Genomic DNA, 23,002 nt, shown 5'->3' with positions numbered 1-23,002 from the left:
AGCCGTTCAGATGTGTGCTGGAGCTCCTGAGGACTGGGCTGGGCGGGGAGCTGGGTGCCGGGAGGATGCAGGGGGGGAATGTTTTAAGGAAGAGAACGTGGATTTCATGCATCTTCGTTCTTTTCCAGTTCCGATAAAGCGGTTATCTCCAATCCTGCAGGCTAAACACGAGCGGCGTGAGCGCTCTGTAGAATAAACAGCGGCAGATGAGTTGAGGTTAATATGCCTCGGGCAAGGCTAGCTGCTTTTCAGTGTCTGCATTAAGCAATATTTTTACTTTCCTGATGACTCTACCTTCTCTCTTTACTCCCCACTATTTTCTTCGAGCATGTGGGAGGGAGACAGGATGTGTGATTGAAGCATACTTTATAACTCTCTAACTGACTGAGGCTGTGTGTTTCCCTTACAACTCCACCCCACAGCATCTAGCAAATATGCGCTTCATTAGCTTGTTCTGCCCTGTCTTTTTTTTTGCGTTTGCAAACTGTAAGGTTATGGGATGTTAATGAACCGTTTACGCGTGGTCCTACATTTGTTCCACTGAAGTTATCCAATGAATGAATGTCGGTTACGAGGGGAAAAAATAGATATTTATATATGCCACATTTGGGATTTCTGAAGTTTGACTTCCTGAATTTTTTTCCAGATCTTTCTTTTCAATGTTAAGAGTTGGGAATGTTGGAAAGGATTCGTTTGCTTAGAGCAATTACAAGGTAAATGGCTGAGTCGTGTTATCTCTTCTCACACACAGAGCCCTGATGAACTCCAGTAAGCCAAGTTCCACAGTGCAAGGATTTGGCCAGTTTTTGCACATTTAGTACTTCTGGAAACTGGTGTCATTTTATGGCCAAACCTTACCAAACTGGGACCACTTAATGGGCTTAATATTTGCGCGGTCAGGCCTTACTGTATTAAGTCAGCTGTGCACACACCGTGACAGCTTCTCTCTTTTTTGGTTTGGCTCTTTCTTGACGTGACAAGTTAGTGAAGGGGGACGAGTAGAAGCTGTCACTGGGAGTTCACGGACAGGAGAGACCGGACAGGGGGAGGATTCGAGCACATTGTATGCAAAAGGCAGAGGAGGGGTGGGTTGCGAAGGCAAGGTACCATTGTTTGTACACAAATATGTCCCTATTGAAGGACCAGTTTGTTATCTGGGGCCTTGTTTAGACTGGGGATTTGCCCCGATTACAGGCATCAGGCTAGGAGAAGTTAGAGTTGCTTACCCCATTTCAGTTTTGCCCCTCGGATACCGGGGTTGGTACCACTGCAGGGAGGACTGCGTTATTGCCGTTACCAAGTGCTATTAGATCTTCCGAAGCAGGGAGACGGGCTTAGGCTTTTCTTTCTATCAGCATTTTGGGATCCTTTTACTGGCCTGCTTTGAATGGGGAGACAGGCACAAAGGTGATACGTTCATGCTTGTCTTTAAAGGTCGTTACATGGTTTTTAAGTTGAAATTCTACAGTGTGAGTCCAGGTGCTAAAGCCTCCAAACAAAAACCACCTCTGAACGTGGCTACCATCTTTTATCATGCGGTAAAATGATGAAACACAGCAAAATCGTGATTGCGTTTGGGGAGAATACTGAAGTCTCTTCCCTCTCCTGTTTCCACACCAAGCATTAGATCCAGCTGTGGCGGAGTGGTAGAGGTCCGTGCGTGTTTACTGTTAGGATAGACTGAGCCTTGGAAGACTACGTGATGTATATCTTAGTTTTAGGCAGAACATTATACAGAGGGAGCTCCTTTAATACCCCGCTTTAATGCGGTTAGTCATGATCAGTTCTTGCCACGCTTTCAATTATTTTCAGCATCTGGCCAGCAAAACGTGGGCGAGTCAGATCCTTGGCCGGTGGACGGTGGTATAAACCCATTTAACCCCACCGACTTAGCAGAATGGTTCTGAGACGTTGGGGCCAGCGCCTGCCAACGCTCCTGCAGGTGGCCAGGCGACTCGGCACACGAAGTCCTTACAGCTGCAGGCCTGAGCGGGGCAGAAGGGGCCCGAAGGCGCGGCCGGAGCTGCTGGGTGCCCGCTGCACGGGCAGCACGGCGGGGTGCGCTCCCCGCCTGGGCCGCGCCGGAGCCCCGCCTGCCTGCGGCCCGCAGCTCCCCCGCTTCCCGCGGGCTGCGGCTCCGCACCGCCCCGGCGGGGGAAGCCTCTGCCAAGGCGCCGGCTCCCGCGGGGCGCGGCCAGCGCCGCTCCCCCGGGACGGCACCGGCTTCCCCGCCGCCCCGCGCACAATAGCGGCCGGGGCAGCCCCGCGCCGCCGGCGGCGGGAGCGCGGTGAGGGGCGGGGGCGGGGCGGGGCGGGGGCGGGGCGGGGCGGGGGGCGGGCGCCGGGGCGCTTCCTGCCCGCCTGGCGCAGCGCCGTCCCCGCAGAGCGCGGCGGAAGGAGCGGAGCTGCCCGGCCCGGCCCTGCCCTGCCCTGGTGTGCGCGCCGGTGGGAGCCTGCTGCCGCGGGGAGCCTGTGCCGGGGCACGCTGCCGCCCCAGCCCCGCGTCCGGCCCTGCGGCTCCTCCGTGCTCGCCTCGCCCCGCTGCGCACAGGTAACCGCGGAGAAGGAGGCGCGGAGCGGCGCGGAGCGGAGCAGCCCCAGCCCAGCTTTGCCTCCCCCGGCCGCGATGCTGCGGGCCGCCCTTCCCTGCCGGGGCCGCGGGCGCTGCGAGCGCCCCGGGCGGCGCTGCCACTGACAGCGGAGCCTGCGCCGGGCCACCTCCAGCGGGACGCAGGCTTTCCCTTCTTTTTGTTTATTCTGCCATTCCTGAGATACCGCTATCCTCCTTCCAAGGACTGCGGGCAGGTCCTGCCTGGCTGTGCTGGATTCTTACCCATCTATCTTGATTGCCTGTCTGAAAGTATATTTATTTTTAATAAAAGAAAGAGTGGAGCCACAAATCCAGTTGATATCCCGTTCCCCTTTCTGTGGAGTCCAGTTTATTTCTGCAGTTAAAAAAGTTTACTTCCCCCCCCTCCAGTTTTATTGACACTGAGGATGAAGAAGGATTTGCAAGTGAAAGCGCCTTGAAATACAACATCTTTTAGAGAGAGCTTTGCAGTTCGCCTGTTGAGTTTCGAATTCCACCCTTTGCCCCTGCTGAATCCACTGTTCTGCCCTTTACTCTCTGGGGTAAAAAACCAAACAACAACAACAAAAACCCGAGGGAAAAAAAATACCTTTGGCAGCAGGGAAGCTTTGTGTGGCTGACCCAACGAGCTACAAGTGTCCAGTTTCTGAAAAGAAGAAAACCCTTTTGTCTTCAGCAGATCAGTAGGTAAGAGACGTGCTCATGGCGCAAGGGACTCGGCATTCATTCTTGCAGCCTAAACCTGGGAGTTAGACTGGCTCTCTTCTCTGTCAGCTTTTGCCCATCACTTCTCTCTCCTCTAAAGATTACTCTTCATCTTACAGAATTCTTGCAAAAAAAAATGCGCTCGTCCACCCATTTCACCACTGGCCGTAAATAGCCAAAATTAATAGTGATGTACTTGTGTGTAATTGGAGACAGTAAAATTCTGTGGAAGTCGCTGAAGTGGGTTTGTGTCAGGCTGTGTTTGAAAGCAGCCGGGTTTCTTGTGGTGCTCTTTTCTTTTGAGAAAATAATCACAGTCATTGTGCTTGTAATCCACGTGTCAAGATTGTCTTTGCTCGTCATGCTTCACAGCGAGGCATGTATGTGCATTTACGTATGCACGTGTGCAAACAGGGCTTCCACAATCAGTTGAGATTTCTTGTTTCACACTGGAATTTGTTTTACGTTAAGTGCTTTACTACTGTGTCACAAGGTGTAAAAGTGTTGAACCCGTAATTAACACTCCTTAACAGATTATTGAACATGGCTAGGAACATGCTTGGCACTGTACAGAGTGAGTATGAGGATATGTTTTCTTTGTTTTGAGATTTTTTTAAAGTAAGACTGAAAGCGCAGCAGGGACATGTGCACATAATAACTGGATGGAGGCCCAGTCTCTGTGCAGGGAAACATATTTTGTAGCATACTCCTTTCTCTAGGGGCCAAGTGCTGAATGTGTGCTGTTTTCCAAGTGATAATACCGCTGTGAATTTCTGCTTTTCCTTCTCCCCCAGCCCTGTGCCCGCATACCCGCTCCCCCACGGCCCGAGTTTCATCGCTACCAGTCTTTTGTGCAAGGGAAGGACCTGTGGAATTTCGTGTGGCTGGTAGCAGGACTCCTCTTTGCAGGGAGGATTATATTGTTCCCGGTGGAAACACACAGCGTCCCCCAGCAGGAGGATCTGGCTGTTTATGTGGTGAAACCAGCCTTGACATCGTGCTCTTCCCCACTGCCTGGGTTTTTCCTGTAGATGATACAGGAACTGCTAAGTACTGGCCTGTTGTGGTCCTTGGTCCTCTTTATTTTTTCTCCCCCCGCCCCCTTCCTCTCCCCTGAAGGGATTTCTGTGGGGAAAAAAAGTGGAAAAGGTGTCCTGTTCTTCCCTTACAGAGGGACAGCAAGTCAGCGTGCTCTGAGCTGAGGGACCCTCAGAGAACTGAGGTGCAACAGCCAGCGGGGCACCTTGCGAGGGGCCTGGGGCAGGTGACTGAGCAGGATCCGTCTCGGGGGAGAGGACAGGGCATAGGTTTTGGCTTCTGTCTCGCTTTTTTCTGCTACCCTTGACTTTTTCTGGGGACTGAGCCTTTCTGCCAAATCAGAGTGGGAGCACAAGAACAATCTTCTCGAGCTTGTCCTACACTTCTGTGCTGCTCCTGTGTGAGTGATGGGCAGCATCACGTCGGTTTTTCAGGGCTGGTATAAAAACATGAACCCTACCATCAAGACCATGACCCTGTTAAATCTTTGGGTCAGACTTTCGCCAGGGTTACCTCAGCGACGGCTCCTCCTAGGAGCAGGGTCGTGAGCTGACGGTGGAAAAATTTGTCCCATAGTTGACGCTGCAGGTCCATCGGGGGCACTTGGTCTCCCTCTCTTTTTCTTCAGGACGCTTATTTGCAACATAACCCCCGTCCTTAAAACAGGGAGCCACAAACGCAACGCAGAATGATTTGTTTCTGCTGTAGCGCTTTCTTGAGGAAAGGGTAGGATGTCCAGGAGGAGGGAAAGGGGCGCCTGGTCTTCCCCCAAGCTCGTCGTCTTTCTGGTTCTGGAGGCGTTTTGCAGGCAGCCCTGCCTGTGCTGGGCAGGAGGCTGGAAGCCGAAAGGAAGCTGAGCAGCACGGAGTAGGCAGAATGGGCCATACAGTGGGACATGGGGTTGCAGTGGTGCTGGCACCTCGTAATTTTGGTATTGTTTGGCATGACACATTTAAATTGTAATGGCTCGTTAACATACTGATAGCATGGTTCATCATTCTACCTATTTATGGTGACACATCACGCCAGATTGTGCTATAAACGTGGGAGAATCAAAGTATTGCTCTTCCCTGAAGCATGCTTGAGCGACTTTGGACTCACGCATGCTTTGTAGCACAGAATGCCACGTCTGGGCCACAAGGTTTTCATATGCCTGTAATACAAATGTATAAAAATTCTCTGTAATACAGCTCAAAGGGCAGCTGATGTAGACGTGCTTGAGTGTTAAGGTCAGGAGATCACATTCCATAGGTTACTAGATGAAAGTGCTTGAGGAGGGTATAGCATAAATATTTGAATCATATAGAAGGGATTGGTGCAAATCCTTTTGTCCCTTCTCCAAAGATGTTCTGTAGGCAAAGCACCATTAGGAGAAAACCACCACCAAACAACAGAAAACTTGTAGCTTCTTTGTGCTAGAGAAAGTGGGACGGGAACGTAGTGTATTATTGTTGAATTCCACTAAAATTCTTCTCATGGGATACACCATCTTCAAGAACAGCTAAGAGAACTAATGTTTTTAAGTGTAAAATGACTCATAATGCATGGGCTCTTGAAGTTGGGTTTAACATTGTATGCAAACATTGCCAGCTGGTGGGGATCTTTCTGGATAAATAAGAACTATATTTGTACAAGAAGGCTTGAATGATGTATTTCAGATGCATCCTGATTAGCATAAGCCATTCACTTTGCAAAAGAATAGCAAGAATCCCAGAAGTGTAGATAATTTAATAGTTCTCTTGTTCTCTTTATCCTGTCTTTCATCAGCAGACTGACCAATCTTTTTGTTTATTTAGAAATACAGTTGCATTGCTTTACTGCCACATTTTCCTAACCGTGACAGTGAAACTGAGAGTTTGCAGCCCCCAAGTTCTCAAAACGTAAACGCTTCTCCCTCTTCTATCCCTTCCTTTTGTCTCCCGTCGAGTGTAATGTGACTTATTTTTTGTGAGGGTGGTGGTGGTGTTGGTGGTAGGTTTTTTGATGGAACAACTTGCACCATTTAACTCTGTATAGCACAACGATGTCTTGGTCCGTGGCTAGGGCTCACTGTCACAACAATGAATGAACAGCTGAAGTAAAATTTCAGCTCGTTAAAGGCTTTATTTTCTTAACGTGGAGCAAAGTCTGATTTAGGTTTAGGTTGTTGCCGTATTAATGTATATACAGAGATGAGTCTTTAATTCTAGAATTATCAACAGTCCAAGTGTATGTTAATGTATAAATACTTTTAGCTGTGAATGAATTTATCTGTTCATACCTCTCTTGGGGCAGAACTCTGTTTTGCAGTTCTTGCTTCGTTCATACTGACAGCTTTTAAAGAGCTGCAGAACTGTAACCCAACGGGAAGACAAGGCCCAATGTAAGAAAGTTCTTACATGTTAAAGACTTTGCATTGAACTAAAACCTGGCTCCGTACACCTGTAAACTACCAGATTCTCCATTCAGTGCAGAATGTGGTGTGTGCTAGATTCTGTTCTGAATTAAAAAGAAAACTATGACCTTGTTCTTGGCAAAAGGTTCTTGGATTATTAGATGTTCCCACTTTGGGGTGAAGCGTAAATGCTTTCAGAATAAAGTAAGATGCCTGTTTTCCCCCAGCTAACTGTTGTTGCACGTTCCCATATTTCAAGGGATTTTCAGACATTTACTTTTGAAGAAGTCTTCTCAAAGATTCCCAGTCGAAAGAGCCTTATGGATTTTTTTTTCCCCTCCTTGCTGTTGTGGACGATATAGTGGCAGTGGAATGTCCTTGGTTGCCAATGTTTGCTGCTAGGTATCCCCCTTCCATGGAGACCAAATGTTTGTAATAGTGTGAGAACAGCCATTCTTGGTGATTGGCAAGGTTGAAGGCTCTCTTTCTCCTCTTCTATCCACTGAAATACAAGAGAGGACTTAGGTCTCTTGGTTCTTCATAGAAGTGTTCCAAGTTGCCTATTCCTGGGGTTATAAAGTTTCAGGAAGCACTAGAGGATTTGTCAAAATGCTTTAGTCCATTGTGCTGAATCTGGGCCACAACCGATTTCTGTAAGCTCATTTTCTGCTTTCAGGAATTCTTTGCTTGTCTTAGGTTCTGATGAGTTGTTAGTTTCTAGATTAGACTTTCATCTACCTCCTGTGCCTGATCTTCTCTCTGTATGTGCCCCATATATGGCATCATCATATTGTAGGCTTTAAATCATCTTCTTTATGAAAGAACAGGCACATAGCTGCCCTATGAGTCCAGTTTGGCTGCAGGAGCTTCTCAGTTGTTAAACCCTTTTAGACAGGAGAGAGTGTATTCCCAAACAGCTCTGGAATGCAGTGCTGGCCGCAGGAGGGATCGCATACTGCAGCCTCCATGCTACCGCCATACCTTCAGCTTTTGCAAATGTATTTGGTTCGTGCTTCGACCCGATCTGATGCTGAAATGAACTCTGAAGTCAGCAAATATCCAGATCTTGCACATTACTTGGCTCTCCAGAGTAGCCTTGCAATTGTAATCTTCAAGACAGAAGAAGAAATCTCAACAACTTTGGGGAATAATAATGTAAAGGTACTCCTAGGAGCAATTCCTTTTTAAATATGCAATATAATATTTGTCTTACTTGCCTACTATGCCTGTAAGTGAAAGGAGTTTTTCAGGGTTGATGAAATTTGTGTTTACCTAGACACTTGGGTGTATTTTTTTTTTAAGTAAGAATATATTTGAAACTTACCTGTGTATAAATGGCCATTCAGGGCAAACCAGACATTTGATGTAAGCGGGAGATTGGTGAATGAGGAATGGATAGGTGAACAAATAGGAATAGGTGAATAAACAGGAATGGAAAAGAAGACAACATGAACCAAGCAAAAAGCTGAGAACAAAATAAAAAGGCCTGTGGAAACAGAGTTCTCAAAGCCTTAAAATCATGTCTTAGCAGAGTAGTGGTTATGCGAGGTGCTTGGCGTAAGTGAAGGACGAACGTGTGTTGGAGTCTCCTGTAGCGCCTGGGGATCATGAGTTGTGGTCATCCTTCATGATGGTTGTTGGATGCATCATGCTTTGTTGTGAGCAGCTCCCGTATTGCTAGGTTGGCCCTGGAAAAGGGAGTGCTCGCTCCTGTTTCTAATAGCTGAATCGTCTCATATTTTACTGGCACGCAGTCTGCATTCTTGGTCCTGCAGAAGGGGTTCAGAGATAAATACTGCCATTCGTACTTGTTGCTTTTTTACTTTCTCATCCTCTCGCAGAATGACTGTTGTCTGGCTTGGGTTGTGTCTAATCTTAAAATAACCTTTTATTTTTTAAAATACTAAATATTTGAAAATCTTTGGGAGTTTAGAGAGGGCTTTGGTCATTTTCCATGATAACTACTGCTGAACTATATAAGGTGCATCAGTATTGGTTAGAGTATAGAACCAAGACTTTGTTTAAACCGTAAAAAAGTTCACTGATCTAATAAAATTGGTTTTTAAAGGCTTTGCTATTATTTGTATTAGTAAAGCACTTACAGTGTGTAATTGTAGACCAAGATGTTGTTGAGCAGTTCTCTCACAGGAATGTCTGTGAATTAAACCAATTTAAGTTTTTGTTTAATGAATTAATTAACATTTGTAAGACCTTGTCTAAGAGTTGTATCACAGTAATGTTTGTTTGCTTTAAAATGCTTTGTGTCTCTATACAACTTGTTTTTTAAAGAATTACTTAATTTCTTAGGATTATTTACTGTAAGCCTCAGGGAAAGTAATTCCACATTTCAGTGACTTTGTTCACTTCAGGGTTTGGTGGACTTTTCCTGCTGCTCTAATTTGGGTGGTTCTGTGTCCAGCTGAAACAGATTTTATTGCTTCATACTAGGGCTAGCCCGTCTTATTGTGGGGCTCGGGAAAAACCAGGTGGGAAAACGTATCTTCCTAGTTTTCCTATTGTCTTTCTGAAAAGACACAAAGCTGAAACCTCCTCCGTATTTCTGGAGACACAGAACATAAAAGCAGCGTAAGATAGCCTGCGGAGGTGCGCGAGGAATCGGTAATCTGTAGTTTACTGAAATCATCACAACTGAATGCTGATACTTCTATTGGGTAAAAAGAAATTTAAAACACTTGCAGAATGATAAAGGTTGAAGAGAATGAGAGCAATTATGTAGTCTATTCCACCCTTCCTTTGGGTAAGATCAGGAAACCGCAGAGAGCAGGCAGAAAAGGGTACTCCAAAGTTACATGAAAAAAAACAGCTTTTGCTGTTGCTGAGTTGGGATCAGGTGTGGAACACTTGGATCTTGTTTAAAAAAAAGCAATAAAAAAAATCTTAGCACCCATGGGGGAAGAGTGGATTTACCACCTGGTGAAAGACCAGTCCATTTCTGATTTGGGGAAGTAGGGATGGCAAGAGAAAATTTGTATGGGAGGCCACTGGCCCCATCCCAAGCTGCTCAGGTGGCGTTTTGGAGGGATGTTTCGATGGAGCAATCTCAAAAGGCTGAAACGGAGATCAGGGCCCGAGACGGTGCTTGTGGGAGGCAGACGGTTCCGAGGGAGCACTGCAGCTATGGTTGCCTTGCGAGACGCAGGACAGCCGGTTTTCCAGCCCGAGCGAGGCCCTGGCAGTCACATCCCTTCCCTCTTCCTCAGGCAGTGGAGAGCTCGATGCATGTCCTGCTGCAAGCACTGCGGGCATTGACTGCAGCTCGGAATGAGAGCTGGGCCAAGGTTAGTTATTTTGGATTCATGCTTAAGGAGCGATGTGTTACCTGTGGTTTCTGCGTGCTCGGTGAAGTTCATTTTAGCACATCTCGGTGCTTAAGTGCATAAGATCGCATGTTATTAGTTGCTGACACTGCACCATCAAAACACGAAGATGCAGATTTCCTTCATTAGGGGAATATTGTGTAACTCCAACTTGTTGTTTCTGCAGCTGCTAGGGATACCTTGCAGAAGTATCTTCTCCAGTTGTAGAAAGTACTCAGAAGGTTCCCTGCCTTCTGCTTGCACAAGTTCTGGGGTGCCTACATCCTCGATCAAAACTGTGTAGGCAGGATCTATGCTTAAAGTATTTGCTGCTCCAGTTATTATGGACGATCTTTCTAGTAGCGATGAAGTTTGTGTTAGCAAGGAAGAAGTTTTGCTGGTATGGTTTACACAAGGTTTCTTAAGTAATATACCCCAAAACAATTACTTCCTAGCATAACTGCATCTGCTTTAGAGTGGTTGCTGGAATAGTTACATTGAAAGAAATCAATTCCCTGAGTGACATAGTTGTGGCAACAAAAACATACGTGTAGGCCAGGACGTAGCCAATCAACGCTGCGCTAAAACGAACCTACCAGTATCTTCCTGCCAGTGTGGTGGTGAGGCTTAATTAATCATTTTACAAGTCATTAAAGGTTTTTACAAGGTGCACATGAAAAACCCAGGTGGTTATGATAAAAGAACAACACCAAAACCACTTTTACAACATCGCTGCTTTCTAAAAATTTGGTGGTCTGGATCTTCTGTTGGGTTTTACTTTAAAAAAAAAAAAAAAAGCAGATCCATCTTTTTAACCCGTGCTACCGATTGAGATCACAAAATGGGCTTGCTTTGTGGTACTGGGTTGTCCCAGTACTGCATTAGGTTTGTTCCCTTCCCTGAGCCACAGCGTCTCAGAATGAGCATTGCCAGCTCTGTTAGGCTGACTGACAACTGATAAGTTAGCTGTATTTTAGCTGTTTCTTTTTATAAAGGAAAAAAAAAGCAGCCCTTTGAAAAAAGGAGGGCCCATGCCTGCTTGCTTTCTGTATTCTGTGACTAGTCCCGTTAAAGTCTGTAAAACTGCTTTGTGAAGTAAGAAGAGCTCCTCCATATGGGGGCTTAAAATAGTTCAAATTGTGGTAATGCTAGAAAAAGCCAGAAAATTCCCTGCTAAAGTTAGGCCGTAGTGATTGTTTTCTTCTCTACACCCTTCTCTACCTGCAGTTTTTATTTGTGTCAGCTTATAATACAAATTATCAGGATGTCACAACTGACATATGAGGAAAAACTACCTTAAAGTAGCATAAAACGGATAGATCTGTTTGGGGAGTGTATTTCCATTGTTTTCAGGACTTAAGCTTTTCGGTTTGAATTTGGACTTTATTTTTCATGTAGATGGTGATTCTAATCTTTTTTCAATCTCACCAGCAATTAAACGGCCTGATCCTATCGGTAGGGACAAATGATGCACTGTCAACGTTTTGCTCCCTTCTGATAATGCACATGAAACTGGTTTGCGTGTTTGAAGATTACATTTTACCCTCACATGGTTTTCATTATCCGAGAGCCCCGAGGAGAGGCCTGGACTAAATCAGTGAAGGAACGGAGAAACCACACAATGCAATGAAAATGGTGCTGAAGCATACTTGGGATAGTTGTGGGACAGGGGCTGCTGACGACAGAAGCAGGGCGCTGCCTGAGTGCTAGCAGCAGCAAGAAGTGGAGCATTCTTAAAAGACAAAACAAAACTTGATGTTGAATTAAAATTGTGGCTTGGGTTTACAACAATTCCCCGGTTCTACAAGGATAATTACTGGAAATCTGTGAAGTTCGAAGCAGACGGATCTTGCTTGGTATGCTCTGGGAGGCAGTCCTCTGATACGAGACCTGATGTGACTAAACCTGTGTAAGCTTGGTCTGGTTTTATCAAGAAGACATCTAAAAGGTGAGATCTTGGCCTTTATGGAGTTACTAGCAGAGCCTCCGACGCCTGTGCTGGAATTAGTGTTTCATTAAATACGCAGAAATTGCAGGACATGCCGCTAAAGGGTTGTCTCTCTGCAGATGTGCGAGTAGTGCGTGGTGGTGCTGCATAACAGTTTAAGTAACTGAATGGTGTGATGTATTCACTTAGAAATATTCCCAATGAAAACAGCTGAATGAATATACCTAGACTGGTTTTGCTATTACACCAGTATATTCAGAATAAATCCTCCTGCCCCTCTGACTTTTGAAATTTTATGGAGGAACTTGAAATTCCATAGCATTCTTATCAAAATGCTTAAAAGCCATGAAGCATTCCTATCTATACCAGGCTCTGTAAGTGTTTATTCTTCTCTTTTTTTTTTTTTTTTCCTTTGTAATATAAAACCTAAGTTATGTTGGTGAAGATTATAGGTACTTCCCTGTGAAGAAATTGATACTTTATAGTGAGGGAGCAGTAATTCAAAGGTCAAGTAAGGTCTTTTTGCTTTTTTCCTTAGAGGTGTTATTCAGAGGGGGTCTTCCTAGGTTGAAGTCTTGACTTATTTATCTCAAGCCAGACCAAGCGACTTGCTGCTTTTTCTTCACGCCTGCCAGGCTTTCTTGTGCTGTTCTGTGCCCAAATCTCGATACCATGAGCGTTTGAGGAGAATACTTAGTGGTTCCCAGCGAGGCAGTCTAGTCCTTGCTGAAGGTGGACTCGGTTTGGCCCGGAGAGTCGTTAGAACCGTGATCAATCTTCGTGTGTTCTGGTGGCCTCTCGCTATAGTTGCCTGATGATCTAATATAATGGGTATGCATATTATTTGCACCCCTCCGGGTGACATTGTTCTTGTTTTTAGTTAAAAGAAGGAAGTTTTTCTTGTTTGCCCAGTGACTCTGTCCTTCTGGAATGAAGATGAGTAATGTTGGCCCTGCTCCATGCACCTGCTCAGTGCCACCCTCCAGGATCACCTGAGCCACAGTCAGCAGATCTAGGCAAGCAGGGACGGGACGGTTGAATGAACGCTGGGGAAGTGTTTACGGTTGGAGTCTGAAACCCACTTCTGGTTAGGAGCAGGTGCTAAAATGCTATCACAGCTCTGGGATTCGTTCTGCGCCGCCTTGCAGGTTTGGGTGTTGGCGCCAGAGGCTGGGAACCTTTATTCTCAAGGACTATCCTAGTGTGTATTCTCTCCCTTCCTCCTCCTTGGGTAGGGCTGAAATGAAATGAAGAGCATTCAGTGATAACCTGCAGTATTCATTAAATGATTTTGGACCTCGCCCTTGTGAGTCTGGTGCTCCTAGCCACTTCAAAGCGAGCGTGTGTGCAGAATAGCCGCGTTTCCAGTGGTCTTACAGACACTCATGTTAAGTGAATTTTGCAGGATCTGGCAATCAGCCTGCTGGGTTTTGCGTAGGCCATGTAGCAAAGGCATATTTCCATTAAACAGCGGGTGACTCAGCATGTGAGCTGGTCTCTGCGATTGCCCGGGGACTTCACAGCCAGTCCTTTCTGTGCTATCTCTGTTTTGTGTTCCCCTGCTCTATTACCATGTGCAGGTATGTCTGAAGATAACTCTGCACCGAAAAAAACAACCTAAGACTTCATCTAACTGATAGCATCCCATCACCTGCTGCCAACCAGGATAAGCAGTATCACATGCACATCTTTTAAGAAAAACACAGAATTCCTTAGCAAAATTTACTGCTTGAGTTCGAAGTCTGTCACTGTCACTGGATCGTTTTGTGTGGGAGTGACACAAAATTTAGTAGTAAAACTGAAAGTGCTTAACTGTACTCCAGCCCTTTTGAGGTGGTGAACCTGTTCCCATCCCACCTGATGCGTAAGCTAATTAGCTTCTTGGCTAAGCAGTAATTCTGGGCAAGTATGTACAGGCTGTCCTCACAGGGACTCTTGCATTCCTCTTAGTTTCACAAGCTAAAGAAAGATGCTTCTCTTCGCTTGTGAGGTTATTATTGCTCCATGCAGGTTAATTGAGCTATAGCATTATAGCCACTCATCAAACAGTGGTGAGTAGCTCACTTGTCTAAGCTTGTTTATTTTTATAATGCTGAAAAATATTTGCATGCTGTACAGAAATGTGCTGCTTTGGTTCCTTATAGCCTGGCAGTATTATCATTTTAAATTCTTCATTAATCTTTCTTCCTCACGAGGGACTGGCAAGGTTCCTGTGCATAATTACGTGATGTTTGAGACAGAAGCCTCAGCTACTGAGTTTTTACACAATGCCCTGCAAACATGGGTCTTTTCTTCCTTAAATAGCACCTACACTACCTCCCCTTTTATGCCCATTCTTGATCTCGGCAAGGTTACGTGCAACACTGTTTGCAATTCCTGTGTTAGTTCTACCAGTTCTAGACTCTGATGTTTTGCTCAAGAACATGCAGATATAAAGTTACCATGAATAATTTCAGACTAGAAGTTACAATAAGGTAGTAAGATGATAGAGCTGTGATGCTCAGGAACGAACTGCGAAATCGGTTCAGCCTGGGAAATCTACCTCACAGTGGTTCCTTGGAACAGAATTGGTCTAACACTGAATTTTCCACTTGAAAAGCAAGGTCTTTCTAGGCTTTGTGGTTATGAAGAGTGCACCATCCAATCCATGAGCCAGTACAGTGTTGCAGAGTTGTTGGTAGTGTGAATTCAGCCCTATCCATCGTAATAGATTTAGGCTAAACCCCCAAATATGTCTTTTTAAAATGTCTACAGAACCTATTCCAATTTCCTTCCAGCTCTATCCTAACAACTTTTCCAGTGCACCTCACTAATTCCCATCTTTGGCACACTGCAAACTGAAATTGCTGGAAGAGCCTAGCAGATAGAATTTGATGTCCAAATAAATAACACATGGGCTTCAGTACTGATTGCACTGCTCATTTTTGTGTTTCATTACATAAAAAAGTTAACTCACTGGTTCTGCCATGAGTTTCCAGCTCGCTCAGAAAGCAGTTTCCAGGAATGCTGCCACCCAAGTTAGTTGCACAAGATTTTCTTTGTTAATTAAAAATAATGGGATAAAACTGGAAAAAATAGGCTTAGTGCTAGCAATTGGTATTTAAAGAAAGTGGATTTGTTGGCCAGAATATCTTCATATTGTATCTCAGTCCACCTTTTGTTTTGGATTTCCAGGCTGATTCCTAGTTTACATCCACACTAAACTTAGTAGTATTCAGTTCCAGCAAATACTTTCAGTGTGAACTGTGCCCTCCCTTCCTCGGATCAGCAGAATAAGCTTGTATTGCTGTGAAGTGAAACTCTGTGTGTGAAATGGTGGCATACAGAATTACTTCCTTCAACCTTTGAAGGAGTTAAACATGCACAGATTGAATTTGTCTGTTGAGAAAATCTTTAAGGCAGAGAAGCAGAATGTCAAGCTGGGTTGTATCTTTGTATTAAAAAAATAAACACACACACACACCCCCCCTTAGATTTTTCCAGTTGAGACAAAAGAAATCTTTGGGTGGAAAGCCAGCATCATATTGCATAATAAAAGCCTTTTTATGCTCTAGTAAAAAGGGTTGCTTAGGGCAACTTTGTTTTTAAAAAAAAAAAAAAAAAAGAAAAAAAAAGAAGAGTCAGTGATGATACTGGTATGAGGGGGACAAGGAATCCTTAACTTCTGTTGTGCAACACTGGGAAAAGAGGCTAGAAATTGCTCTCGTTATCTGCTATCTTAATGCCTGGTTTAAAGGTTCTTTACTGCATATTTGCTGGCAGCTGTTTTCAATATATCCCTCTCGAGCTAAGTCACCAGTTAAGAATTTGACATTAGATGGTTTTTTTCAACCACCATCTTGAAGTACCGTACCACACAGCACAGCCTTGTTCCCTAGTTAGATATTGTTCATGTGCCTTGAAATTGCTGTTGACACCTCAAGTATTTAACTTGCAGATCTGAGATAATTTTTGTTGGGTGTGGATGTGTGCCATAATAAGACAGAGACAGAAGTATCCACGTCTGCATTCCTTCACTACATCTGTTCGCTTTATTTTTTGCAACATTCCAGGAAATTAAGTTAAATTATACATCTCAATTAATATTTTTAATTTCACCAGTTCTGTTTTAATTGCCTGCTCTTAAAGTATAAGCACACCGAATGCACAAGTATGTTCCACTTCTTCAGTAGCAGATTTAACCGCCTCTTGAGTAACACACCTAAGTACACATTTTTCTGTGTTCTCCTGATTCTCCCCTCAATGGTTAAAGTTTCTTTAGTGCTTTATATTCTGAAAGGGAAAAGTAACGTAATTAAAGAACGTTTGGGGAATTAGAGCTGTGCTCTGCAGTGTATTTCTGGCATATACTTTGTCAGTGTCCTTTTCTTCCCCTCACTTTCCCAGTCTATAAAATAAGGCTAATATTCATATGCTGATCATTCTCGCAGTCATTTCTGAGGCATAATTTGTTGAAGTTTATAACGCATTTAACCATATCACCTTTCATCAAAGGATTTCTGCTGATATAGTTTGAAGTATACAGCACCACTGGAAAAGGAGCCGTAAGCACAGGGTATCATCATCTGTGCCGCAGCTCTCGTTCTTAGCAAAAAATAAAACAATGGAGTTAAAGAATTAGCGGGTTTTAATCACTGTTTCACTTGGAGGCACAGATGGGACAGAGCATTACTTGGCAACGTTTAATCTTGGAGCAGAAATTGTCATGATTAAAGCAGCAGCTGGAGTAGATTGCTAGGGACAGGGGGGTTCATTCATCCTAAAGGGATCAAAATTGTTGGGCTCCGGGAGAAAACAAGAAGCTACAAAAGGAAAATCTGAAATATGGGCCGAGGTTTATTATTTCTAGGGTCTTATCTGCTGATTAAAATGATGTTTTCAATGCTTTCCTCAGAATTATTTTGGAAGCGAGGAGAGTATCAAGTGATCTGGCCTACTGAAGAGGAGACTGAAGCCATCTCTGAGTGGAGATTTTGGACTTGCGGGAGGAAGGCTCTGTGTGTCCCCCCATGTGGCAGAACTGCTCCTCCTTACCAAGGAAGTCAAAGTGAAGGAAATAGGTATGTGCCACTTCAAAGAGGATTCCAGAAGAATCATGTTCCGGGCCAGTTAACAGGGCCTGAATTCCTAGTTTGGTGAGGCAGCCTGGAAAGAGGTGGATTTTAACTTTCTCTTCATTAACGTTGGCAGAAGGGTTCTGTCTGCCTGATGCCTCGAGGCCTTGTGTTACCAGGGTAGACTCCTGCGGTAGGCTGGCCTGGGGAAGAAACTGGGTGGTTGTGGAGATGCTGAACAAAGCAGACGCTTCAGGTCCCCTGACTCCTGCAGTCCATCCCTGTTTCTGCCATGGAACAAACTGTTGGGAGCAAGTTACCTTTTGCTAAGGGACAACGTTATACAGAAAAAGGGTGCCGACGTGCTAGAATACCAATGTGCGTTCTGCTGTCAGGGCAGAGCCACAGCTTAGCCAACAAGTAAAGCATAGCCTATTCTGAACTGTTCTAGCTCAAAAGTAGCTCTGCTTTTAGTTAAACGTCTCAAAGGTGTCATTAATTTTGGATATTTCAACTCATGCAAGGCCAATGGGTTTGAGTTTCCATGACAAATTCCTGACTCCACTGGAGACCAAGCAAAGTGTAATCACTGTTGGTCACTGACTTAATCTGTGCTTAGGATGTGCTTGACATTGGCTCTTTGTGTTTCTCTCATTGGTACACAGTGTTTTTTCCTGCCGCTCAGAGGTCTTTTTCTGTTCCTTAGATCAGAGAACTCTTTTTCCTCCTCTTGCATTTGCATGCATTCAGCTGACGATATTTAGATGTGTGAGGATTTGGTTGCCTTTGTATAGCAGGAAGTTACAGAGTCCTCGCTTGCACCAGTACGTAGTGTTTTCTGCAGCAGGGAGACTAGGTGCTGATCTCACTCTGGGTATTTCATAACTCTAAAAACCTGCTGGCTAACAAGGTATTCATTAATTGCTTTAAACGATCTAAGCTAAGAGATTTCTTTACTTCCTTTGAACCATGTACTATCTCAATGGGCCTCTTTCCCCCCTCCCCCCCCCCCCCTTAAAACTGACAAGTTGCTGATTTCACCCTTTAATCCTTGTCTGCCTGGAAATATGGGAAGTGTATTTCACTGTTGGTAGCCCTAAATGTAAAGCAAACAGGACTTAGGCATTTTTACCATCATTCTGTGAATTATAGGTCTCCTTTCTGCCTGAAAGCAGCCTTGCTGTCTGAGGTATTCGGCATGCATCCCTACAGCTTGCAGTCGATTGATATTCCTATAAACTTGCAAGTCACCTTTCATCACCTTTCAAGGCTTTGCCCCCTGGCATGCAAGTCCTTCTTAGGTCAAGGGCCTTAATGACCCCCATTGTTATGGGAACCTTTGGTAATCTAACCTGCTTTTTTTCTGTATTTCAAGCCATTGCTCTTAAATGTCTCTTGCTTGATCCACTCAGGCGCTAATAACCGTGTCTCCTTTCCTTAGGTCAAGGGCAGCTTTTACATTCCACCCAAAAGGCACCACAGTTTGAGATGAGGAATTCAGAAGAGCAAGCAGCTACGACAGTTTTACAGCGCCTGCTGCAGGAGCAGCTCAGATACGGAAACCCAAATGACAACCGTAACCTCCTTGCCTTACACCAGCAAGCCACAGGAAATGCCCCCCCTTTCAACAGCACTGGGAGTCCAGCATCTCAGAACGAAGGGCTGAGCTCCCAGGACCACCAGCTTGTGACTCATGCTGCCCGTCAGGAGCCCCAGGGCCAGGAGATACAGGTGGATAACAGCATCATGGAGAAGCAGCTCTCCCCACGACTTCAGAACAGCGAGGATCTCCCGACCTATGAGGAAGCCAAAGTCCAGTCACAGTATTTCAGGGGCCAGCCGCATGCTAGTGTCGGGGCAGCGTTTTACGTAACAGGGGTCACCAACCAAAAGATGAGGACTGAAGGGCGGCCCACGGTTCAGCGGGTGAGCCCCGGGAAGGTCCACCAGGATGAAGGACTTAAGGACCTCAAGCAAGGGCACGTTCGCTCCTTGAGCGAGAGGCTGATGCAGCTCTCCTTGGCCACTAGCGGTGTCAAGGCCCACGCGCCTGTCACGAGTGCGCCGCTCTCCCCCCTCTCTCCGCTTTCTCCTCAGCAGTCCAGCGACCCTTATAAAAATTCTGGCTCCAATGAGTTCTACAAGAACTCAGTGCAGCCCCCTTCCCAGCCCAACATGAAAGGAATGGAGCAGCGGGGTCCTCCTCCAGAGTATCCGTACAAAAATGTGTCCACCCCGTCTATGAACTGCAAACCTCAGGACTCGGGACATTTCTATAGTGATCATCGCATGAGCCAGCAGGGAAGATCTGATGGTCCTATGATGAGGTATCAACATCCCCCTGAGTATGGGTCAGTCAGGTAAGCAAGATCTTAAAACAAACTCCATGACAGCCACGTAAGGGAAGACAGTGTAAAAATCAGTCCCTTGCCCTCACTCCTGAGGCAGGTTTTCTTTCAGCAAAGATCTCACCTTTGTTATGTGAGATGACATATTGTGTTCAGCTACAGGCTGCGTCTGGAAGGACTGTAAGCTGTAGCTTACCTAGAAAGGCCTGACTCTTTAAAAAAAACAAAACAACAACCCACAAATGAAAAAAAACTCGTGAAACAAAGCAGCTTGATTTTATGGCATAGGGAAGTTTAATGCTGAGGCTCCAGAGCCTTACAAAAGGTTTGCTGCAAAAGCCAAAGTTATGGTGTGATTCATTGTGGAAACTTGCAGTTACTTACTGCAAGACTTAAGCTGTTCTTTAATTACATCTGCCCAGACAAATGATTTTTTTTTTTTAGGTTTAAACTCCATCTAAATGCTACATAGGAAAGGAAAAAGTGAATGAAAGCAATAATGGTGCAGATAACAAAAATCACCTGAGCTTCCTTTAGCGTTTTTCAAGTTTTATTTTCAGTGGACCAAAGCGTAGGAGTGGAAAACGGAGCGTGCTTTGTGCCTCATCCCAGGCTTGCTTGTTTAGCTTTCGCTAATTTTCCTTGCATCATTTGAAATCTCAGCCTGTTCTGGTTTCCTCTAGATAAGGAGCTAGATTTGGCTTGAGCCAAACACTGATGTCCGTGTGGGTGAAGCTGAAGTTTTATTCAGGTGGGCTAAAAATACGACTTGACTTTACGTGTTTCCTTACCATCTCATCTCTGTCCAAGACCAGGTGGGATTTGGTATCATGATTTTGGCCTCCTTTTGAAGCTAAGAGGGTAATATAAAGGAGCAACAGGAGGGCGTTGCTACAGAAGTAAATGGTGAGGTCTCTCTGCGTTTGTGTTTGCACATATTCCGTTGTGTTTTGAGGGGAGCGTGAAGAAGAAACCAGTCTGTATTTGGGAACAGAGTCTGAGCTTTGGGGAATTTGAATCTGCTCAGAACCTTCCTAGTCCTATGGGGAGCTATTTTCAGAGTTTGTCCACCATTGTTTGTGATCTGAAATGACTTCAGCAGCATACAAGCCTGATGAAAAGGCCCTTTGATCTGGCTAAATAAATAATAAAGAGGCCAGGAAAAGGGGAAGTAAAGGGTTTAGGGGGGGTAATGATTGTAGAAGCTCGTTGCAAATGTTTTTGAAAATTCAAAGGCCTCAAATCTCTGTGCACACAGGAAGGGGAAACAGATCCTTAATGGTTACGCTGCATCAGAAATACTCATAATATTACATATAGTGAGTCTGAGACGTAGCCTGCTTGCTGTTTAAGGGAGAGGTATTTGAAAACACGCCAACAGTCAGCTCCTCTAGACAGGGTGATTTTTGTCTGTATTGGATGGATCCTGGCTGCTTTGAAAGAACATGGGGGGGGAAGGGGAGGGAGGAGAAAGGTTCAGCTGGCAAGGTTTCCAGTAGGGGAAGCAACTGAAATTTGTCTTCAAAGCATTGGGAATCTAATGAGGTTACTTTTTAACCTAAATAGCTGCACAGAGAAGAGGTTTCCTTTGCAAGCAAATGCTGTAGCAGTAGAACAATTGCAAGACTAATCCATAAATTACAGAGCAGCGTAGCAAAGGAAGGGAGCGAGTCCTCTATTCCCCTCCCTCTCCCACACACTTTAAGAGAAACTGTCATTTAGACAAGAAACCTTCTGTGTTACTAAAGGTGCAGCTGGGTAATGGTGTGAGGATTTTAAAGGCATACAACTTTGGGGAGTGCGTTTGCCTCGCACCAGGCAGTGCTAACAAGCGTCTTTGCAGCCTCGCTGGAGGGATAAAGTATTTTCAGAGACTCCACTTTTCCTGCGCTGCAGCTCTGTGTTTATCGGGATTAATTTGGATTGGTAAATGTGTGCATTTTTTGAACTGTGCGTCAAGGAAACAAAGCCCCTTCTTTCTGCCCGTGAAGCCACACCCTTTTCTGCGGGTTTTTCCCCTCATTGTTCGGGGGAATTTGAGGGTGACCTAACGATGCGGTTAAATAAAACTCGTTGAGCAAGATAAACATTGGGGAATTCACAGCATTCTCATGCTTCACCCTCCCCAGTCTGGGAAAGGAATGGGCTGTGTGGTAAGTTTAAACCAGTCTGCAAACAGTTTGCCTCACCTGCTCTTGGGCGGTGTAAGTTTGGGAACATGCATATGTTCGTAATGATGTTGGTTTAATGTAAATACTGGGCATGCCAGAGGCATCTGTGGTGTTATTTGGAAATTTTAAAGAAGGTTCAGAAGAGGGCTGGCTGCATGTGAAGCTCCGAAATCCTGTTCTCTCCCTAATATCTCAGCTGCAGTTTAGCATTGGTGATGAAAACAAACCTTCAGGCCTAAGAGGAGAAGACTGGTGCCTTGGGCTCGGTGTCCTGTGGGCTTGCACGGTCTCCTGGGGCGGAACAGCGAGAGACGAGGGAGAAGGGGCTGGTGTTAACGTAGTTTTGGGTGCAGAGGAAGCTGTCTGTCTGATTCAAGCGCCATCCTCTGTTCGGAGCCCAAATGGCTGGGCTCCTGCTGCGGTGATTAATCCCATTGACTTCACAGAAACGTTTTGAGAAGGAGGCCTGCAGAATTTGTCCCATAATTAGTAAATCACTTCTGTCCATTGCGTTCCCCTGAGCAGCATCAAAGTGGGCGATAATGAGGTATGACTAGGAAGCAGAACAAAAATGCATCGGTTTGATTTCAGCTGTCTAATCGGCTGCTCCCTCCTGCAGTCAGCGTTTCCCAGTTTGTGCAGGAGGGCTGTGGAAGAAAGGGGAACTGTAGCTTCTTGAACACAAAACAGGCAGGAGAAGCTGGAAAGGCAGAAAAAATTTTAACGAACCAGAGACCTTTCCTGATCTCATCATTCTTCTGCCCTCCCCATTTTGTTGCTCTACCCGCAGATCTTCTGCGTGACTTGGTGTTTGCAATCCTGGCAGCCTCAGGACTCCTGATGGCTGGGTTTGCTTGCAGAGCTGCCCTTACTCCATATCTCTGTCTTCATGACTTAAAAGCTAATGTGACCCTTGTAGTTGCAGAACCATAAATCCAGGTTTGTACTTGGCCCGCGTGGTGTGTTTCTCCGATACGTGCCAGGGACTGTAAGGGAAGCAGAGATTCTTGCGTGATACGGTCTTCAAAATGAAGTGGCCCTTAAAGTTATGTTTTCAAACTTAAACACTTGTGGGAATTATTGCCCTGAGTTTTTTTCCTGTGTTTGGGGTTTTCAGGTCTTTCTGACACTGAGGCAAATGAAAGGAGATTGCGTAATTTTGTTTTCCATGTATGTTGAGAGTCTTTCTGCATTTTTGCGTGAAGAGGTTAGCTCAGATATAATTTTGATTACTACTGCAGGGTTACCCGAGGACTGATTCTCTCATGGAGGGAAGTTTCTGTTACCATTCTGTCAGCAATTCTGCTAGGTGGCCCCAACAGTGATTTCTACCTTAAAATTTTGCAGTCTGGCTTGAAAAATCTTGAAAAGTCCATTTGGGTTCATTTACCTTTCTGAATCTCTCGGTCCAAAATTGGTTTACCAGAGAAATAAATTCCACAATTCTCATGTTAATG

General features: G+C 45.1%; 1 protein-coding gene across 2 annotated transcripts in view; it reads left to right on the top strand.

The window, feature by feature from the left end:
- The window catches only part of AMOT (angiomotin), a 62,643-nt gene that overhangs the window by 9,590 nt on the left and 30,051 nt on the right, over positions 1 to 23,002 (top strand). Inside the window, exons 1-3 of one of the 2 annotated variants that reach the window (XM_082323406.1) lie at positions 3,166 to 3,277; positions 16,867 to 17,032; positions 18,468 to 19,386. In XM_082323406.1, the coding sequence (XP_082179532.1) occupies positions 18,515 to 19,386 (872 nt within the window). In that variant the 5' untranslated portion in view covers positions 3,166 to 3,277; positions 16,867 to 17,032; positions 18,468 to 18,514. Of the gene's footprint in view, positions 1 to 3,165; positions 3,278 to 16,866; positions 17,033 to 18,467; positions 19,387 to 23,002 lie in introns of those variants that run through there. The other variant, XM_082323405.1, reaches the window with a different exon arrangement.

Source organism: Platalea leucorodia, assembly GCF_965183815.1.
Source record: "Platalea leucorodia genome assembly, chromosome: 10".
In the NCBI taxonomy this organism is placed as follows: domain Eukaryota; kingdom Metazoa; phylum Chordata; class Aves; order Pelecaniformes; family Threskiornithidae; genus Platalea; species Platalea leucorodia.
This window is presented reverse-complemented; position numbering and strand designations above follow the sequence as displayed.